The sequence below is a fragment of the Hippocampus bargibanti genome, linkage group LG03, assembly GCF_051943395.1.
Source record: "Hippocampus bargibanti isolate YZ-2025 linkage group LG03, ASM5194339v1, whole genome shotgun sequence".
NCBI lineage: Eukaryota > Metazoa > Chordata > Actinopteri > Syngnathiformes > Syngnathidae > Hippocampus > Hippocampus bargibanti.
Window position 1 is genome coordinate 150,630 of NC_142736.1, and position 22,774 is coordinate 173,403.

At 44.2% G+C, this 22,774-nt stretch overlaps 1 protein-coding gene and 1 long non-coding RNA gene across 12 annotated transcripts in view; one reads left to right on the plus strand and one right to left on the minus strand.

The window, feature by feature from the left end:
• Positions 1 to 5,785: 5,785 nt before the first annotated feature.
• LOC148899885 (uncharacterized) lies at positions 5,786 to 6,453 on the minus strand. The gene is made up of 3 exons (XR_016114374.1): positions 6,231 to 6,453; positions 6,048 to 6,131; positions 5,786 to 5,927 (listed from the first exon to the last, which is right to left on the minus strand). It is a non-coding gene; the product is annotated as an uncharacterized LOC148899885 (long non-coding RNA).
• Positions 6,454 to 16,595: 10,142 nt separating this feature from the next.
• The window catches only part of cbfa2t3 (CBFA2/RUNX1 partner transcriptional co-repressor 3), a 53,868-nt gene continuing 47,689 nt past the window's right edge, over positions 16,596 to 22,774 (plus strand). For all 11 annotated transcript variants that reach the window (XM_088991364.1, XM_088991369.1, XM_088991371.1 and 8 more), the window contains exon 1: positions 16,596 to 17,310. In XM_088991364.1, coding sequence (XP_088847490.1) covers positions 17,142 to 17,310 — 169 coding nt within the window. In that variant the 5' untranslated portion in view covers positions 16,596 to 17,141. The remainder of the gene's footprint in view (positions 17,311 to 22,774) is intronic.

Below are 22,774 nucleotides of genomic sequence, written 5' to 3' on the forward strand. Positions count from 1 at the left end.
TTGCCTATATTCCGTCCATCCACCCATCTATCGATTGGAGTGCTTCAACCTCATTGGCGAACAGCAATTCCACCCTCGCTGACTTTAGACAAAAGGTGAGATTTGCCGTTGCCTGGTCACCATTCCATAACCGATTACGGATCAAAAAATATATACAGTGAGACCTTGGCTTAAAAACGCTTTAGCTAATGAACTTTTTGCCTTACGAACATTAAATTTGCGAAAATATAATCTTGGCATACGAACTAGTTTTCGGGAAACACACAGAGCGCCACAATAGCTGGCGGACTAGTTTTGGGCGGAAGAACACCAACCCACACGGCTGAACAGCGCCATCACGGCTGCTGGGCTACTTTTCCATACACCCTTTCTCTGAGTGCATACGTGGCATCCGTGGTTTGTTATTGAGTGTAGTATTTTTGCTTTTTTTGGGACTGAAAAAGACCCCACCACAGGCTAGTGTTCAGCCGAAGAGGACACAAAAGAAAATTACAGTCAAAAAGAAGAAGGAGATCATTGAAAACCATGAACGAGGTGTGCGTTTGTGGTACTCAGCGTCCCAGTACCAGTATGCTAAGTCTGGTTGCTACGTGTGGCTAAGGGTGTTTCTGTGTTGTCTAAGCAACGGTCTCAGGCAATAGAAGAGGTTGAAAGATGTCTGGTGATTTGGATTAACGAAAAGCAGCTAGCAGGGGACAGTGTGAGTGAGGGTATACTCGCCGAGAAAGCACGGCAACTTCACTCGGATATCATCAAGAGGCAACTACATCAACGACCATCACAAAGGTGTAAAAAAACGACTTTACTTTACAGTACAGTTTCTTTATTTCATTAGAATCCAGTAGCACGCTTATTATACGTAAAATAAGGTGTGTTTTGGGTAGTTTTAAGGCTTATTTAGTAGAAAATGATGTTTTATGGGGACCTGGAAACGGATGATTCTCATTTGTAATGGTTTCCTATGAGAAATTAATGTTTGGAAGACACACTTTTCACCTTACACACACTTTCTGGGAACCAGTTAAGTTCGTAAGCTGAGGTATCACTGCATGTGGAGGTGATTAAACATTGTAATGGCTTCCCCAAATGCATAACGGCCCCCGAGACGAAATCGTCACTACAATGTGGCCCGCGGCAAAAATAAATGAATTTCACACCCCTGGTGTAGATTATTGAAAATCCGTTGGTAAATGGCCATGCTTTTTTGGCGAAATTGCATCACGCTTCTTGTACGTAATTGTGTAATACCATTGAGAATGCTAATGCTATTAGTAAGTCATTTTCACAGAAAACACAATCAAATAGTCTTTTAATTTAGAGTCAATGTCATGGCGTAGGTAGAGTCCTTCCTATTTGTCGTGTGATTCCTCATCTCTAAGATGTTTTCATAGCGGCAATCAGAATAATGTATCGGTGACCTTGCTTTCATCAGCGAAAGCATGTTGATCACTTTGAGGAGTGAGAAAGAGCAGCGCCGGAAAAAAATGGACTGAGTGTGAGAGCAGAATGTCGGACAAGGAACAATTGGGATTGTGAATGGTCGGAGCAGAGACCACAGAGCCGGCCGGGACTGTTGGCCATTTTCCAGTGGGGATAGTGGACGTCCCTGTGCCAGCTGGCAGCTCGTCTCTCCCATTTGTGGAGCCTCGGAGAGTGTGCAGTCATCTCGACGAGACAGCGACTCAGCCCGGGACACATTTAAAGGACAACCCACACCAATTTTTTTTTTTTCTTTCCTAACATCAGAAAAACGTTTGATAGCATCTCAAATAGCCGAAACACGCAGGCGGATGTTTTGAGTCTACAAGAGTCAACAAGAATGACTTCAAGTGTCCCAAAAATGAGCTCGGAAGTGGGCGGATTGAGAAAGTCCCGCCCCCTTGTTGGTGACGTCACGCCAGGATACCTCTTCACAAACTGCCTTGCTCCACAATCCAAAATATGGCTTCACAGACTTCAGATTCTGGCACTGAAGTGGACACATTTTTGCACATTGTCTGGCAGTGAATGAGTCAACTATTATTATTATTATTATTATTATTATTATTATTTATTAAGTGGTGCTTATAATAGGGAGCACCTCACGCCAATCATCACCGGCTCGTCGTTTGTTCAAAGATACGTTTGATGTGAGACAAAATGTCAGTTCTTGCTGCAATCAGGCTTTAAGTTTGACAAGCTTTGGGCTCTTCTTTGCCGTCCTACAAAAGTCCTGAAGCTAATTTTGCTAGCTGCTCTGAGAGCAGCCCAGCTAAAGAAATAAAACAAGCGATCCAGCTGTGCTTGGATCTTGATTTATTTCACTTTGGGAATGTCGCAGATGGTGATCAAAGCGCAGCCCGCCTGGCGTATGTATGCAGCTTAAGGCCTGCAATACAAGATAGGAAGTAGCGGCAATCCGGAGAGGAATCTTATTTTTCATGGCGAACTTCATGCGGGGTAAGATAAATGTGGTGGTTTTTTTTTCTCCTCCTCCCTTCAACTTGAAAAAAAAATCATTTGGATCTTGACACCAAGTGAATGCAAACCCGGAGGCTTCGGGCGCTCCGTATGATTGGATTGGATTGGATTTGCCTTTATTAGTCTCGCAGTGGAGAAATGTACATTTCACAGCGGCAAATGATGATAATGTTGCGGTCAATTGGTACGCTTGGTCAATAGTTAAATGCAAAGCGCGGCATTTAGCTTGGTGTGTTGTTTACCTTGCAATGTATTTATAAACGTCTGAGGAACGAGCATATCGACTCGTGTCATGGAGAACATAATACGCAATCATTGAGAAGGTTTCTTCTGGACTTGTTTGTAGGTGTCAGACGTTTTGCTTCTCATCCGAAAAGCTTTGTCAGCCAACCAACTCATATTTGCTGGTAGCTCAGGCCCTAAATATATATCCCTCACGTCCAGAGGTGGCAGTGCCAGACCTCTGCTTTGATAGGTCCCTGCTCTAAGGTTGTGGGGGAGCAGTGGACCATTCCCTGAGCCTACACTGATTACTTGTTTTGTCCTGGCTGACTTTGATCCATGACTGTCCCTGATTGCCCCAAACGTACGACACCTACAAAGAAGTACAGATGACGGCTGAAGAAACCTTCTCATTAATGGACCGCTCCTGTACGAGAGAGAGTTTACACAGACAAAATAAACGATGAAAATAATCGGAGTTGACACCACGTGTTGGGGAAAAGGATTCGCTGGATGCTCACGAATAAGAGTCTGCATCAATCAAAGCCAGCGCGGTCGTCGGGATATCTAAAATACCCATCTTTCAATCTCTGTGACCATCTGGCATGCAGGCAAAACCCACGTGGCCTCATGAGAATCTGTATACACACACACACACACACACACACACACACACACACACATGCATCCTGCAGCAGTCGGAGGACTAAAAACAAAGCAATGCAAATCCTCCAGATGTGCGGGAAGATGGCCAAGATGAGGATGAGAGGATTGGGAGGAGGAGTGAAGTGCCTGGAATGAAGGGGTGGGGGGAGTCTGGTCGAGGCGTGAAGGGGTTGGGGGTAAGCGGGGCTGCGTATCTGCTACTGTTTAAAAGGCGGGCAGGCGGGCGGGCGCTTGTGTGCAGATTTATAAACAGCAGGTAATAGCAGAAGGACTCTCTATTTATTTTTTATCTTAAATGGTGCTTGTTTGTGGAGCCGGATGAATATTGACTGTGAAATTGGGATCAGGGGCGACACATGCCAGCGCTCTGCCTTATCTCGGGGATGCAGGCGGGCCCGGCGGCTATTATCATTGTGCCGCAGCGGCGTGCCGGCACTCCAGCGCCTCTCAAAGCCGCCGCCTTCCTTTTGTATCTGCCTGGGAGAAGCCTGTTTACCTTTCAGCGGCTTGATATTCCTGTTAGAGCCGCCGACTATTTACTCACTGCCTCCTCCCTTCTCTCTCTCTCTCTCTCTCTCTCTCTCTTCGGCCGCCGCCGGCCGGCCGGGCGAGCGAGCGCCTTGTCTCTCGTCGCTCCCTCCCTCTTTCTGTTTCTTCTCTCCAACAATGGTTCTCTCTACCCATTTCTCACTTGGAATTATCTCTTTTGTCCCGCGCCGGTCTCTGACCTTCAGCGTTCGGCAAAAAGTCAGCAAAGACCAAAAGGGGTGACTGCTTTCCCGACGGTGGCTAGCTTGACGCGGTGAACGACCATCTGGAATGGCCCGGTCGCTCATTTTGACCTCGAAAGGTGAAGCTATTTCACTGAGGAGCTCGCGCTTGACGGCGATGGACAATTGGTGCTTTCAAGCCAGTGCAGTGATACCTCGGTTTACGAACCCCTTGGCTTACGAACGTTATATTTATGACCATTTTACCTTGCCATACAAACTATTTTTCGGGATACACGCGGAGCTGCCACAATGAGTGATGTGTCGTTCGCGAACGAGCCCGTTCTCCTTACAAGAAACTGGCAGCCGGCTTGTTTTGGTCTTCTATTCCCTGCCCCCGGCCGTCGTTTAAAGCCACGTGATTGGTCAAGAACGCAGCAGTGGGGGGGGGGGAGGGTTACAGACAGAGAGAGAGTGAAGCCATTCTCCCAAAAAGAAAATAGCCGCCAACATCTTTTTTGTCCTCTATTCCCCGCCCTCTGTCTTCATTTAAAGCCACGTGATTGGTCAAGATCGCAGCAGTGAGGGGAGGTGCTTTAAATATTAAAGAGACAGGCAGACGACAGAGGATGACAAAATGGATAGAAAACAGTGACATTTGCACTTGTTTCAACTTTGATAGTTCAAAAGCAGAGTGTAGGTACTGGAAGGTTAAAATATCCCATCAATCAGGCTCCACAAACAGCCATCTGTAGACTGGATGCAAAAAGCTAAACAGAACACATTTGATGAGGAAACAGGTAAAATGATCGCATAGAAAGCACCTCCGAGGGATCATTCCTCAAGATGGTGAAAGAAGACGGCTACGTTCCTCATCAAGTGTTTCATGCTGAGGAAAGCGGACACTCCATTCCATCAAGCCATCAACGACCATCGCAAAGGTCAATAAAACCACTTTATGATACAGTACAGTTTATTTCTTTAATTATAATACCATAGCACATTTATCATACGTAAAATAAGGTATATTTTGTGTAGTTTTAAGGCTTAGCAAATTAGAAAGTAGAAAATGATGTTTTATGCGGACCTGGGAACGGATTATTCTCATTTTAATGGTTTCCGATGGGAAATGAATTTTTGGGATACACACTTTTCGCCTTACACACTGTGTCTGGGAAGCAATTAAGTTCGTAAGCCAAGGTATCACTGTATTTCCGATCGTTCCAACCTTGTGGGGGTTGAAAGGGAGGAGGCCGTGGAGTTTTCCATCAAGACTTGACAAGTCTCTATTTCCATCCCAAAAAAGGCATCATCTGACAGATCTGGGTTCCTGTTTTCGTATTGGCCCTGCCTCCGGGAATCTGGAGAGAAAACATCAAGCACCTCCTTTCAAGAAGCTTCAAAAAAGTCCGAGCGAAGCGCAAAGACAAGCGTGGTCTAATTATGACAATCAGAAACAAAGTTTTTTATCCTGACAAGCAGACAAGAAAATAAATAAACAAAACGAGCCAAACAAATAAATAAATAAATGGAGCCAAACAAATAAATAAATGGACAAATACATAAATAAATAAATAGAAACAAATAAATAAAAATGGAACCGAATGAATAACACACACATACATACATACATGCATGCAGGGATTTTTTGGGACAATATATAGTCATATGTCAAAAATTCATCCCATTTTTCCCAGAAGAACCCCCCCCCCCCCCGACCCCCAACGCACCCCTTTAAGACCTTGAATATGTGCCTAGACGTTTTGTCGTCTAATCATTTCAATTTTGAAAGAGCCCCGAACCAAATGGCCGGCCGGGCTCTCCTCAGGGCTTCGGCTGCCTCGACACTCAGAAACAGTTTGCAGACACCTGTCGTAGGATACAGACGGACGGGATCATTGAAAAGAAATTACAAAATAAGTTGACCCCCCCCAAAAAAAAAAAAAAATCTGTAATTGTCTGCCAGAAGGCACCAGATGTGTTGCATACCCAAACGAGCATCCATCAATCCATCCATCCTGGCAAGTATCTTAGCGGGCAGCTGTTTCCATCAGACTTTGACTGCATCATTACCTGCGGGCAAGTAGCAGTAAATCAGCAAAGGAACAGGTGACGCTACCCGAGGAAAGAATAGCAGTCACATCGCCCAACGACTAAGCTTGCCAGTCCCACATTCAAGAGTCCGTGGTACTGATTTCCTCTCCTGAGGGAAGGACGCGCAGATTCCTTCTGTGATGGCTCATCTTGAGTGCCGAGTTTGTTTGATCTCGAGCGTCCATGCGGGGTACGCTGAGGCGCTTGCGTGCCGCGTGCCACGAGGTGGGACAAGAAGCAAACAAACATGCGAGGCAGCGCTCGGTGACCCTGATCGCAGTGTCTGCCGGGCTCCTGATAAGCTGACAGGCAGGAGAGGGTGCAAAGAGGTGGCGGGCGGGGGGCTTCCGTGCCAGTGGTGGGCACGCAAGTGGTTGGACCAGCGCATTCTTTGCCTTTTCTCAGCTCCGATATCATGACAACGGGATCTTCTCTTCTTGGTAGAAGCCCGGCAATTCAAATGCCAATGGAACGCGGACGAGTCAAAACGCTGACAACTTTCAATCTGAAATGTGCACTGCTTCTCTGACCATCAAGGACACCAGACAAAATAGTGACAAGTGTGATTATGAATTTATTTACTTTAGCTCATTGAGGCTGTTGGATGATGATTTTACAAGTCACAAACATTTTTAGCCTAGTTTTCCTGTTTGACCTTGGGAGCTATCTATCTAGCTAGCTAGCTATCGAGCTAACTATCTAGCTATCTATCGAGCTAGCTAACTATCTACAGAGCTATCTATCTATCTATCTATGGAGCTATCAAGCTATATATATATATATATATATATATATATATATATATTATTATATATATATATACTTTGCTGCTGTGAAATGTAAATTTCTCCACTGTGAGACTAATAAAGGCATATCCAATCCAATCCAATATATACACATACAGTAAAGTCTCGTTATATCGATAGTACTGCTTATTACGATACTATGAACGCAAGGAGAAAATTTACATGCCGCCGGATCGGATATATCGATAGTCCGGTTATATCGATATTCTTTCCGACTCCCGAGACTACCAATTATCTGATGATCAGATAAATCAACATGGGTAAATGATTTGTTGATGGCTGCTACCTTCTCCTAAAAAAGACCCTGTAGTAACTCAAGACACAAGTTGGAATTGAGCAGGTGTGTGGACAAAATTAGCCAAAGTGCATTTTCAAAGCGTCATCTAACGATGTGATCATCCGCCGAGCTTTTCATCGTCGGTCAGTCCATCTGTCGGCTGATTAGAGCACATCTGTCAACGCTTGCTTCCACCTGAATAACATATACGATAAATACACGATGGATGGATGAATGAAGCGACCGTGGGAAAAAAAAATATGTCACACTCTCTTGTGGCAGGCTTTAATTAGATTTTTTTTTTATCTTAAAATCATTATTTTCATGATTTGTGTCCGATTTCAATATTCAAGCTTGACGTTCAGCTCGCCTGTCAATCCAAGGCGTTTTGTTGCCAGTCATTTTTGCACTCATTAAAATTCCGCAGGAATGACAATCATGTGTGGAATAGTTTTGTTTTTTTTTCACGCTAAAGATAAATCTAATTGTAGGCTTTCCTTTTTAAAAAGTTGGAATATTTATTGCTTGTGGGAGAGAAAAGATCCTACCAATGTTTCTCAGTGACCAAATAACAATAACACTAATAATAATCTGTAATAATCCATTTCATTTCCAAGCGCCTTTCAAAACTCTCAACGTCACTTTAGAGTCACAGGATGAAGTTTTTCTGTGGGTGAGCAGTGGCAGCCACACGCACCACCATTCACTCAACCTGAAAGTAACTCAAATAGATAGAGAGCTAGCTAATATATAGGTAATAGCTAACCAGCTAGATAGCTAGCCTGACAGATAGCTAATAGCTAACTGGATAGCTAATATATAGCCAGCTAGACAGATAGCAAATGGATAGCTAGCTAGGTAGCCAGCAAATCGCTCATGCTCAGTTTGCATTGTCCCATTTCTTCTGGGACGTGTTTCAAAATGAAAATAAAAGGTGACTTCCCGTATTGACATTGACCTTCCTCATCAAGTGTTTAATGCCGATGACACCGGCCTTTTTTGGTAAAAGAGCTGCCGAACCGGACTTTCATGACACAGGAAGAGATGTCCGTGCCTAAACGACTTTGTTATACCGTACGATTTATTTCTTTAATTACAATCAAATAGCAAATTTATTAAACATAAAATATGGTATATGTTGTGTAGTTTTAAAGGACAACCGACACCTCCGGACAAGGTGCGTCCATAATTTGTCAAATCACTTCAAATGAGCATATTTGACAAAGATTCCACCGCATATTAAAGCTAGATTTGACCTTTTAAGACTCACAATGAATATTCATGAAGTCTTGTTTTCGAGTTGATGCCGATGCCCTTCGTGACGTCACGGAGGGAACGCCCCTGACCGAGAAAGTCACACACAATGCATTTTTGGGTCCTTTTTTTCATCTGACAACACCAAAATTAGAAGGAAAACGACATCAATAACGCCATGTGGCAGCCAATTGCGGTAACGCGCATAAAGACGGTGTAAGTTGACACAAATTCCCAGCGGACAAAACAGCCCATTTGCAACAGACCGGAGGCGAAGGACAGCAAGGAGCTAACCGGAGGCTGATCATCCAGCTCGGAAATTATTTTGTTGAATGTATATGAGTAAAATGGAGCTCTTCCAAGTCAAAGATGATTGCAGCAAGGCAGTTTGTGAAGGAGTATCAAACAAGGGGGCGGGACTTTCTGAATCTGCCCACTTCCGAGCTCATTTTGTGGCACTTTTGGTCATTTTGTCATTTTGATTGCTGTTTTGCATTTGACTGTTTTGCAATCAGCCTGCGTGTTTTGGCTATTTTTGATGCTATCAAACGGTTTTCTGATGTATTTTTCCGCCTCTCTGGTTAGTCTTGCGTCGACGATGGCACCGACCTGTACTTCTCGTCGCGTAAAGCGGCTGCGTCTATAGATCACTGAACCTTAATTGGAGCCGTCAGCCCGCGGTCCCGCTCATCCATTTCAAGGCGGAGACAATAACAGCGTTAGCTTGTTCAATAGCTCATATCTCCAAGCCGCCTCTTCTGCGTGCAAATCAATGGAGTGAGGTGGCCTTTTGGCTTCATTTTTCATCTTTCATATTGACTTCTGTTCTCCTCGGAGCGTACTGTCAGTCCAATTACGGAGAATTTAATTGATTTTTCCTCACGAGCGGAGCGGGGGCGGTTAGATTGGATCGGTTTATGCAAAGCAGATCAAACAGAAGTAATGCCCGGACGGACGCGTCGCTATGTGTAAAAATACAGCTCTAATGAGCAGATGCATTCTGACATTTTCACTTTCTTCATAACCGCGTGTCGTCTTAGCGGTAGGAAAATTGTCAGAAGTGCACGTAATTGCACACATAAAAATAAAAAAAAAGTTTCAAAAAATAACATCTGAATTTTAACTAATTCACTGCCAGAAATGTGCAAAAATGTGTCCACTGCAGTGCCAGGGTTTTTGTCATTGTCACTCGAAATCCAGGACCCACAGAATACAGTGATTCCTTGGCTTTCGAACTTCATTGGTTCCCAGACAGAGTGTGTAAGGTGCAAAGTGTGTATTCCAAACATTAATTTTCCATAGGAAGCCATTAAAATGAGAATAATCCGTTCCCAGGGCCCCATAAAACATCATTTTTTATTAAATAAGCCTTAAACTACACAAAATATACCTTATTTTATCTATAATAAATCTCGAGTCACATACTAGCAAAAATCAAACCCAAACAATGTTCAGATGTTTCAACATTGTGTCAAGTAACAGCTCTTGAAACAATATACTATATCACTGTGAATTATGCTATCTTAGTTAAGTAACGTAGGTCTAGAGAGACTCCCCAGCGCAATGTGGCTAACCCACAAATTATGGCGACGCGAGTTTGTTCGACTTTAGTTTTCCGGAAATCAAGTAACGACCTGACACTATTTGCTTCAATTTTCCTAGCGACTCAACATGATTTTTGCGACGGTAACTTGGCGCTTGAAGGTCTGGACTCTGTAAATGTGTCTACTACAACTACTGCAACTACAAACGTTTTTGAAATCCGCTAAATTCCGAGAAGTACAAGTTACGGTATTCTAGATCATGATCGATGAGACGACCAATGAATCCCACCAATCCATTCGTCCATCCATTTTCTAGGCGCTTCTCCCTCATTAGGGTTACGAGGGCCGCTGGAGCCTAACCCAGCCGTCTTCGGGCACGAGGCGGAGGACACCCTGAATTGGTTGCCAGTCATTTGCCAGTCAAACAACCAGTCACTCACACTTACACCTCGAGTCAATTTAAAGTGTTCAATCAGCCGACCATGCATTTCTATGGAATGTGGGAGGAAACCGGAGGACATGGAGAAACCCAACGGCTGGGATAGGCTCCAGCGTCCCCCACAACCCTAATGAGGATAAAGTGGTCTGGAAACTGGATGGATTGATGGGGTTTATTGTTCCTCTAATCGTGATATAGAGTGCCGTAACCTGTTTTTTTTTTCTTCTTCTCAGAATTAAGTGGACTTCAAAAAAGGTTTGTGTTCGCAGTAGGCCACATTTACACAGTAGACCTTCAATTGCCAAGTTACCGTGGCAAAAATCAAGTTGAGTCACCACGAAAATGAAAGCAAATAGTGTCAGGTTGTTATTTGGTTTCCGGAAAACCAAAGTCAACAAACTCAACTGGGCGTTATTCGGACGTTGCGCTCAGGAAGCTGTCTGGACCTACCGTACTTAGATAAGCTAGCATCATTCATAGTGATATAGTTTATTGGTTCAATAGCTGTTACTTGACACAATCTGGAAACGTCAGAACATTGTTTGGCCGGGAAGAACATCAGAATCAGGATCATCTTTATTGCCAAGTATGTAGAACACACACAAGGAATTTGTTTCCGGTAGGACACGCTGCACTAGTATCATCGTCCAAAAAATTGCAAAGAGGCACAATATAGTTCTATTTGGGTTACTGTTTAAAGAGTTAATGGCTTGGGGCAAGAAGCTGTTTGAATGTCTACTGCATTTGGAGTCGCTGAAAAAGGTGGTGGGCAGGGTGCGGAGGGTCCAGTAGGATTTTCCGCGCCCTTGTTTGGATTCTTGGAGTGTTGGAGTCCTCCAGAGTGGCTCGGGCAGTGTTTCTTGGTTCGGTAGGTGTTACTTCACACAATCTGGAAACATCAGAACATTGTTTGGCCGGGAAGAACATGCGAACTCCACACAGGGACGCTGGATCTCACCACTTCTGCACTGTGAAGTCGTCATGCTAACCACTGGACGACCAAATCGCCCTCATCCCTTCAAGTACTTGGTATTTTCTTCAAGCGTGTGTATGTTTGAACACACGTGTCAACAAAGTGTATTCCTTCCTGAACCTGCCCTCCGCGTCCGTATGCGTTTCAGTCTGAAAGCAGCCTGAATTTAGCAGGTGCGCGTTGACGGTCGTTGAACCAGTGCCAAGTCTGCTGTGAGAAAGGAGGAGGAGGCCAGGCGTTCAGCGTGCATCTGCGTGCAACTCGGCTGCGACAGATGGGGACGCTTTCACTTTTGGAGTTCTGTTCGGATCGGGAGGTTTTCTGAATGCAGTCTGTGCCAAACAGGTGCGTCTTCTAAAAACACCCGAGAGGGAGAAAGGTGAACAAGTCCTCTCCGACTCCTTTGCCTTGTTTTCGCTACAGAGATAACAAATAGGCTGTTGATTAGTTTGCTTTAGAGCTTTTAGCTGCTTGACCAAAAGCACCCAGCTGGAAGAACGTTTACCTTTAAAAAATGACAACTCGGACTCACAAAATCAACTTCTGCTATACGTTTAGCATTTAACTAGCGGATCGCAAACAATTTCCGATTTATTGTTGTTTGTTTTTTTTTTTTTTTTTCCCGGCAAAAAAATGCTTTCTTGTTACAAAAAAAGAACAATTCAACATTATCTTAATGGTCAATAGAGTACACATATATTGCTTTTGATCCATCCCAGGGCTTGCCAAGTGCAGTACTTGGATCACAAGGACCTGATATGTTGTCCAAATTGCTTTCTCGATCCTCATATAAAACTAGGGTTAGCGTTAGGCGCAAATGCATTTAAATCCATTGATTATCTGGGTCTGGAGTTATATGAGCTTGAAATGAGGGCATCTGTCCAAAATACAATGCAGTACATACATATTGGTTGATATAGTCCTTTAACACCAGCTGAAGCTGGAACAAAGCGTTAAAACGGACAAAAGGGAAATGCTGCCCCCTGGTGCTAAGGAAAAAAACATTGCCAGAGGCCCTGGCCAGCGCATTGTCGGCACCCAAACAAGAAAATAAAAACAAAACCCGAACAAATTTGGGAATAGTGCTCGACGTCATATTTTCAATTCCCCAATAAATTCATGAATAGCTGTTAATGAGTTCATAAGAATTCATATAATTAACATAGGTCCGTGATTCAGATATTGTTAGGCCAGCAGAGTAGGCTTTGCAGGCCTGAACGGTCCGCCACTGCCATCCAAATGTCAACGGCATAGGACAATCGCCTCTTAATTGAACCTAATACAGTGATACCGCAGCTTACAAACTTAATTGGTTCTCAGAAAGTGTTTGTCTTCCAAACATTATTTCCCATAAGAAACCATTAAAATGAGAATAATCTGTTCCCAGGTCCCCATAAAACATAATATTTAACTAAATAAGCCTTAAATCTAATAAAGTCGTTTTATTTAGCTTTGTGATGTAGTTGTCAATGGTATTTCTCGGCGATAATACCCTCACTCACACTGTCCCCTGCTAGCTGCTTTTCGTTCATCCGAGTCAACAGAAGTGTTTCAACCTCTTCTATTGCCTGAGACCGTTGCTTAGACAACACACAAACACCCTGAGCAACACGTAGCAATGGTCGACTTAGCATACTGGTAGTGGGAGGCTAAGTCACACACGCACCTCGTTCGTGCTTCGCGATGATTTCCTTCTTCCGCTCGACCGTCATTTTCTTTTGTGTCGTTTGAGGCTTAACACTAGCCTGCGGCGGGGTCTTTTTCTGCCCCATAATAGCAAAAGTACCCCACTCGATAACAAACCATGTCTGCATCCAAAGAAAACGGGTGTGGAAAACTTCACCGGCAGCCACCGTGCTGCTGTTTGACCGAAAACAGGTCCGCCAGCCAGCGTGGCGCTCCGTGTGGTTTGGTTTGTCTGCCAAGATTATATTCTCGCAAATTTAATGTCCGTAATGGTCGAAAAGTTGGTGAGCTGAAGCGTTCGTAAGCTGAGGTATCACTGTATTTGCAAAATACAATGAGTAGCGCCCCCCGTTCTCCCAGACAGTACTTGCCGAATGTGGATGGTGTTCAGGGGGTAGAAGGTGCTCATCCAATCCACAAGTGGCAACATTTGATCATCTGGATCTCCAGAGGAGATCTTCGCGCAATTCCTTTGCAATCTACTTTGTAATTTTGCCTTTTTATGAACCTCACCTGATCACACCCTGATCCAAAGCAATTTTTATACATGTCACCTATGATGGGCGCCTTTGCCCTTTTGGCGTCATTCCGCTTCTCCAGATGTCGGCAGCTTTAAAATGAGCTTTGTGTGGGGAGAGAGATAATAGTTGTGCCATAATCACTGGCAGACAGCTCCGACTCTGGCAGGTGCTATCGGAGCAGCGACCCAGTGGTGCCTTTTCTCCTCAGATAAGGTCACGGGGGGTGCAGGATGGAGGATGGGTGGAAAGGAGGAGCAATGGAGGGGGAATAGGGCAGAGGTGGGGGGCGGCAAAGCGTGCATTACAGGCGATCGGCTCGCCAGGCCTTATCTCCCCCCGGCGGCTGCTGCCGGCGGCTTCCAGATGCGACCGTCTCGCAACGATCCCTCTATCAGCGCCGCGCAGACACTCAGTGCCAAACACCAACCCAGAAAGACGACAGCCCATTTACTTCTTTTACAACTCCATCGCTGAGGAGATGCCAAAGTGAAAGGGGGGTGGGGGTGGGGGGGTTGCCTTTTGGGGACACCCAACTTGGTTGCTGTTAAAAATCTTTAACACTGTTGCTGTTTGTCGACGCGTTTAAAGGACAACCGACACCTCTGGACAAGTTGCGCTCAGAATTTGTCAAATGACTTCTACTCAGCGCATTTGACAAAGATTCCAGCGCGTATAACTAGATTTTACGTTTTAAGACTTGCGCTGAATATTCAGGAAGTCTTGTTTTTGAGTTGATGACGATGCCCTAAGTGACGTCACGGAGGGAACGCCCCTGACCGAGAAAGCGACACGCAATGCATTTCGGGTACTTTTTGCGTCTGAAAACTATATGTTACATTATGTATATGTTGATGGCGAAATTATAAGGAATACTATATAAATAACGAAATGGTGAATCGTTGTGTGTCGCAGCCAATTGCGGTAACACGCATAAAGAAGGTATAAGTTGACACAAATTCCCAGTGGACAAATCAGCCCATTTCCAACGGAGCTTGTGCGCCATCTTGTGCATTTTCTGGGTTCTACATGGGAGTCCAGACAGCTCGAATTGATACGGATCATCGATGGCAAACATTTGTGCTTTCCTCTTCAGAACTACAGTAAAGTCTCGTTATATCGATAGCACTGCTTATTACAATACTATTTCTATGAACGCAAGGAGAAAATTTACATGCCGCAGGATCGGATATATTGATAGTCCGGTTATATCGATATTTTTTCCGACTCCCGAGAATATCGATATAACGAGACTTTACTGTATTTGAATCATATTCATAACTGGATGAGGAACAAGAAAGCATCTTCTCCCAATCTGAAGCCATTGTTTTGATTCTGGAGCAAGGCAGTATGTGAAGGAATATCCTGGCGTGACGTCACAAAGGGGCGGGACTTTCTGAATCTCGCCAGTTCCGAGCTCATTTGTGGCAGTTTTGGGACACTTGAAGTCATTTTGATTGGTGTTTTGCATTTGACTCAAAATATCAGCCTGGGCGTTATAAATAAATAAACAAATGGGATCGAATAAATACATAAAGTAATTAATATAACTAAATAAATGAATAAATAAATAAATAAATGCATACATAACAAAGTAAAAATCAAATAACGAAATCCAAATAACTAAATAAATAAGTCGGCGTCAAAGCGGCTGTGGTGTCATGTTGAAGCTCCGCAGCTATCGGTCTTTGAACCTCTGACCTCATAGGACTCATTCGACCCTCAGTTCTACTGTGAGACACACATGCGCACACACGCGCACACACACACACACACGCAGGAAGCTTCTGTTGGAGGTAGTTGTGTGCTGATGAGAGAAGTGAGAGAGGATGTGAGCACATGATGTGCCAAATGCCTGCTTGAAACCAGATGGTCATCAGCGGAGAGGAAGTGAAAGAAAAGTGCTGTGAGAGGAGAGAGAAAGAGAGAGACACAGAGAGCAAAAACCCTCTTCTCAGACATACGGTACATGTGGGATTTCCCACAGTTACAACTGCCGTGCAATTCGAGTGGTCGGCCCACTTTGAGTCAATCAATAATTGACTAACAGATGCCAAATCAAAATCCAAGCTCGCCGGATGTCACTTTCGAGCCGACCCTCATTTGCTAAACATCCTAATTTGGATCGTTCGTACAACAGACTTTTTAGGCTTACTTAGGCTGATGAGGTGATACCGGATCAAATGGTCCAAGACCCCATACTCAGTCAGGACAATAGAAGTAATCAATGTAGCCGCAGGGAGTAGTCCTCTGCTCCCCCCAACCTGAGAGCAGGGACCAATCATAGCAGAATCCGGCACCGCCACGTCTGGACAGTAGGGACACATATAGGGCCGAAACTACCAGTAAAAGATTTCAGTTCGCTGACGAAGCCTCTTGGATAAGAAGCGAAACGTCCGACACCTTCAAAGAAGTACAGATGACGGCTGAAGAAACCTTTTCATCGATGGACCACTCCTGTACCACTGAGAGTTTACACAGACGTAAACGTCCAAAGTCACAAAGATAGTAGAAAGCACCAGCTAGTGACACCAAGTCCGAATCATGCAATGATTGAGTCCAATGCCAAAGGGTCCACGTCTTCCCAAAACCGATCATTGCAGGTGTAGGAAGGGTGCGCCGGCGCAAACGGTGCTGTGGATGGAGGGCAACAGCAAAAAAATTAAATTACAAAAATGTGTGCGTGTTGTGATGCTTCTGGCCGCAGTCACAGCTGGTTGCTACAGAGAAAGCCCAGATGGAGGGTTCAGGTCCCGCCGCTTGCCGCTGTCTGCTACCATCGCCGAAAGCCGGCCTCGCCGCCTGACCTCCCCCAGGGGTTCGGGGCTCTCCGTGACACACTAACGCATACTTCTCATTTGCGCCACACAGCCAGTCAGAGCGAGGAGGAGGGTGCGCACCAGAGCACGGCCCCCTTCGATAGAGCCCTGACACTATCTGACCTGATGCTGACACTCACACAGACGTACCACGTTGCGTTACGGGACCTCCTGCGCCTTCCACGCGTCTGAAGAACCCAAGGAACCGTACGAGACATTTTCGGGAACGTACCGCGTACTCTTAAGTTCATCCCAGAGAGTATTTGGGGGTGAAATCGGACAGATGCTCGACATCAAAGCTAGCACCTAACGGATACGTTGAAAGGAAAAATATCAAAGGGGAAACCGGGAAGAAGACCGCCCAAGATCCAAATTGGCAAAGACAATGAAAGGATGAAGACGAGGCCATTTTGTTTGTCTTCGTTTTGGTAACACCGGATCTTAAGTACCCCGTCAAGGTAGAATTTAGCGGTTCGTTCTGGAGAAAGGTGGACATTTATGAGCAGATGGGTGGCAAACGTTCTCATTGTTAAAATCTGGTCAATTCAAAGGCTTTCTAGAGTGCCTTGTAGTTTTTGCTTCGTGGAGTTTGCCTTCCCCAATTGAAACCGGACAAGTGTTCAGATGACCGGCGGACAAATTAGTCATTGTAAAACAGAAAAACGTTGGGAAAATGTCTGCTGAGATCCATAGAGACTACAAGAAGGTGAAGCCAAAATTCGGAACCCTGGAACTCGTCCCCACCGTGACGCTGGTCAGCCACAGAGAGCTAAGGACCAAAGACTTTCAGCGGCACCGAGGCCTCCATTCAAAGCTGGAACCAAGTTTCCGATCTGTGGAAGGTAGGAAGCCCGTCTTTTATGCCGACGCGTCTCCGCGATGAGGTGTCTGCTAGCTGTCGGATCGGCTCGTGAAGCAAGAATGATTGATGGGGAACGGATTGTGTGGATTTCACACGCCACCTACTCAAAGGACAACGTGACGTTTATGGGTCTTGTTAGGAGGTTCTGTTATTTGTGTTAGCTGAAAGGAGTAGCGGACGTTAGCAGGCAACGAAATGCCGTCGGTTTTAACGATGCACTTGAGAATGTGACCTTATTTTAGGAATGAGAGAGACTAACGCTATGCTGAAACCATTTGATTCCAACTGTGTCTGCAGATTGTCATTGTTGTTATCAAGCTCACAAAAAAAAAACTTTCAATAGTCCAAAGTTGCTAGCATGACCGTACAGTCGTTTCTCGTCAGATGGGAAAGTCTGCCTCCGACGTGTCATGCCCCTGAGGATAAATATTGTGTTGAAGACAGGGATGGAACCATACTTGAGTTTCACATGAATGCGAACCTTGTGATATCATTATTATCGCGATACTGTGGGGTGATATCGCACGATATCACCATATTGCCATTGTTGTTGCATCTCAATTGGAAAATGGATGGATGTCTTTGGTCATTTGGGTCATTTCACTTTGACTTTTCTCAACACCGGCTGCCATTTTGAGTGACTGCTAATGTCACGCATTCTAATTACATTAGATTAGATGCGCTTCGATTAGATTAGATCAAATAGTCTGACGATGGACACCATTCAAACACGAAATATTGACTATTGCAGAATCAGCAATCAGAGTCATCTTTATTGCTAATTATGTAGAACACACAAGGAATTACAAAGAATACAGATAGATAGCTTGTTAGCCAGCTAGAAAGCTTGCGAGCCAGTCAGCTAGATAGCTAGCGAGCCAGACATCTAGCTAACTAGCCAACTAATAAATAGCAAATAGATAGCAAATAGCGAGCTAGCTTTTGATCCTTTTCATCCAAACGTCAAGTAGACTTGTAAATCCCGATGAAACCGAGGACTTGATTGGTCCGCGGCTACACTCGCGACTGTCATTCAGAAACGGCGCTCGAGACTCTCGAATGGACTTCAACGACTCTCGAGATTGACACGGGAGACGAGAGGTGCTTGACATCCGTCCGTCGTGGCGCTCGGTGAAGACGATTTCATATTCAAAACACGCCAAACGATGTTTAAGAATGTTTCAAATGCAAAATGAACACCCTTTGCTTTGTCAGTCTTTTCCTCAAGCTCTTCCTCCTCCTTCTCCTCTTCCTCATTTTCTTGTTCTTCTGCTTGCTTTGCCCTGATTGGCCGTTTGACTCTTGTTGTAAAAATGTACCATCATTGTTTCAAGGAGGCCCTACCTGTAACTGTGCGTGTGCGTGTGTGTGTGTGTGTCAACGCGAGGCGTTATGAGGCTTCCTGTGAGGGAGCAGATGTCGCCGAGCTCAGGCACAGCTGCGACGGCCGATAACCGCGGTGGTAAGAATATGTCGGCACGCTGGCTCTTCTCCCTGGGCCTTATCAGCCTCAAACAGCATACTGACACACACACACACACACACACACACACACACACACACACACACACACACACACACACACACACACACACTCAGTCTTCCACAAAAAGGAACTGCCATCCAGCACTCGTGCTACACCCCCCCCCCACCTCCAGTAGTTCCAGGTAGAGGAAGGAAGGCAATGAAAAAAAGACAAACGAAATAAAGCGTCTTTAAAGCACAACCAACAGCATTTTTTTGTTTCCTAACTGACATCAGAAAAACGTTTGATAGCATCTAAAATAGCCAAAACACGCAAGTCAAATGCAAAACACCAATAAAAATGTCTTCAAGTGTCCCAAAACTGCCATCAAATGAGCTCGGAACTGGGCAGATTCAGAAAGTCCCGCCCCCTTGTCGATGACGTCACTATTGGTCACAGACTGCCTTGCTCCAGAATCAAAACAATGGCTTCAGAGAGTTCAGATTCGGAAAAAAAGATGCTTTCTTGTTCCTCATCCAGTTATGAATCTGATTCAAATTGTTCTGAAGAGGAAAGCATACATGTTTGCAAGAAGTCCTTCCGTATCAATTGGAGCCGTCTGGACTCCAATGTAGCGCCCAGAAAATGCACAAGATGGCGCCCAAGCTTCGTTGGAAATGGGCTGATTTGTCCGCTGGGAATTTGTGTCGACTTGGATTGGATTGATTGGATTTGCCTTTATTAGTCTCGCAGTGGAGAAATTTACATTTGACTTTCACCTTCTTTATGCGTGTTACGGCAATTGGCTGCGACACATAACGAACGATTCACCGTGGCGTTATTGATGATGTTTTCTTTCTAATTTCGCCATCAACACGGTGTTTTCAGATGCAAGAAAGTACCCAAAATGCATTGTGTGTCACTTTCTCGGTCAGGGGCGTTCCCTCCGTGATGTCACTTCGGGCATCGTCATAAACTCAAACACAACCCCCCCCCCCCCCCCCCAAATAAGTCATTTTTCAAAAGGTCCTCTCACTGATTCATCCTTTTTTAGGATCAATTATGTTTTTAATTATATTGGTGGTTGGTGGAGGGGCTTGTTGGGGTCATTTTAGTGGGAATAACTGAACTGATTCACTGCCATTCCCAAATTTATTCGGGAATTGACAATATAACGTACAGCGCCATTCCCGATTTTGTTCGGGTATTGGTTTTTCTTGCTTGGGTGCCGACAAGGCGCTGGCCAGACCTCCGGCAGTTTTTTTTCCTTCCACAAGGGGGCAGAATTTCCCTTTTTTCCATATTAACGCTTTGTTCCAGTTTCAGCTCTTGGTAAAGCGCTATTTCAACCAACATGTATATATTGCATTGTATTTTGGACAGCTGCCCCCATTTCAAGCTTATATAACTCCAGAACATATAACTTAGGATTTAATTCTTTTCTTTTTTTGATGACACAAGAAACTTTCTTAAGCTGCATTGAACAGTAGCCAAAATGGAATTGTATAGTGCCACTTAGCAGTTTTTTTTTTTGACGACGATACTAGTGCAGCGTGTTCTACCGGAAACAAATTCCTTGTGTGTAGTACATACTTGGCAATAAAGATCATTCTGATTCTGATTCTGATTCTGATTCTGATTGAATGTTTAATTAGTCCTAAAACTCAATATTGTGTGGTTCCTGCAATTTGAATGAAAATGACAAAAACCCTGGCACTGGAGTGGACACATTTTTGCACATCGTCTGACAGGGAATGACTTCAAATGGTTTTCATTATTCCTGAGCAAGCAAGTTTTTGGCTTCAACTTCATTTGCTGATTTTAACCTTTCAGTTGGGGTGGAAAAGTGAGGTTGGGGGGCCGCCAATTATTTCTTTCTTTGTTGTGAAGTGGACAAGCGACAATTTTCACAGCAGCAATTTTAAACAATTGGGATAATGGTGGCAGAGTGGGAGAGTGGAGGGTGTATATGGTGGTGGTGGTGGGGTTGCGTAAAAGTAAAGGTGAGGTGTGTGTGAAGACAGAATAGTTATCCATTTATTCTCATTTTCTCCGCACCAGCTTTGTAGTTTGTGTGGCAAACAGATGTTCACAAGTTGATACACTGCCTCATCACCCACCCAATTTCGCTATCTCGTGCGCCAACACCAGCAACTGTCTGCGCGCAAGCTAGCGGGCGGCAGCACCTCACCTAAAAACATTGCGCTTCTTTCAATATGCTCTCTGACGTACGCGGGGACAGGAGACAATCTCTTTTCGTCACAGCTTCATGTTTGCTGTCAACATTTAGCTTGTACCAGCATTTCACCATGATGTCCCTGATCCACTGGTGAAAAGGATGCTTTGATGCTCTTCTATTTCTGCTTCTGAAAGAACACAGTGCGTTTTTTTGTTGTTGTGACGCATGATTTATTTATTTTGTTGCTGTTGTTGTTGTTGACTTCAAGATGGCCGCCGCGAGAGTGGCTGCCTTTCCGGCAGCGCCTGTATTGAGTTTTTCCACTTCTTCCTTTCCTTTCCTCTTCCTCTCACCACTTTGCTGCTGTGAAATGTCAATGTATCCACTGTGAGACGACGAGCGATGAAAACGCATGAAAAGTCAAGGCGTCTGTCGGTTTTCAAATATCCTTTGGATGCTTTCTTGGAATGAAACAAAGCTCCGTGGCTTCTTTGTGCGGCGGAATTTCAAAATCAACCATTGATTGGTCGATCGGCGGGGACTAAGATGCGTAGGCTTTACGACTCCATTTTGTCTGTAAATAGACGTGAGAAAGATTCTCTTTGAAGCGATCGGAGAGGCTGTGCGTTTGTTTTCCGTCGTTTCTCTTCTGTTTCTTGACACTATTATGCACCAAAGAGTAAACGACTTGTATTGTCTGATTTAATTTCACTTGAAAAGAAAAATGATTGACATGCGAGGCAACAATGGGACTTAGCGCCACAAAGTGAGCAACTGTTTGCCGATGTGTTCTGTTTGTGTTCACTTTTGAACTCGGACTGCCAATGCAAGCGACGTCATCGCTTTGAACTCGTTTCTTGGGTGGCAAGTGCCAGAAAGGCAATTTTTACAACAGCAAAAGAAAGAAAGAAATACAGAGCTAGATAAATATACAAACACATAAATAAAAACATAAATAATTGCATAATAGATAATTAAAGAAATTTAAAAAATGAAAACAATAAATACATTCCTATCTAAATAAATAAAGCAATACACAATAAATAGATAATTTAAGAAATTAAAAAATAAAATAAATACAAAAATAACTACATGAATAAAAACTAAATATGCAATAAATAACTACACAATAAAGAAATAAACACACAAATAAATACATTAATAAAGTAATAAATGAATATATTAATAAATTGGTAAATTAACTAATAATACATACATTAATTAATACATACATCCATCCATACATATGTACGTACGTACAGACAGACGTACATACATACAGTACAGACACACATACACACGAACATGATAATAAAGAAAAAAATATGGATGAAGAACGGCAATCTTAAATGCGAAAAAGTGATTCCACGAGGAATGCGGATGACTCCCGTGGAAATTCCTTCACACAAATCCAATTCTTGCTGCACCCTTTCGATCAAGTGGGTTGCTTTAAAAACATATATATTATTTTTATATATATTATATTTTTTTGTATCCTACGCTGGAGCTCACCTGCGCATTGGTATCTCGAATGGGCGCTCGGTGAGAGTGCAGAGCATGCTGAAAGCGGATGAGAGCAGAGGATACGATGGGGGGGGGGGGTGGCGTACGTGAGAGCAGCGCGGGAATACAATGCTTCCAAGGTTCCCTTTCAGTCAGTTTCAGGGTCTTATCTCCTTTCAACACTCTTGCCTATGACCGCCATTCCAAGCAAGGATTTACAATGTGTGAGCGCTGCAAACTTTGCTTTTACACACACTTGCTATTACCGTAGCTACGACACAAAGCCCGTACGCTAAC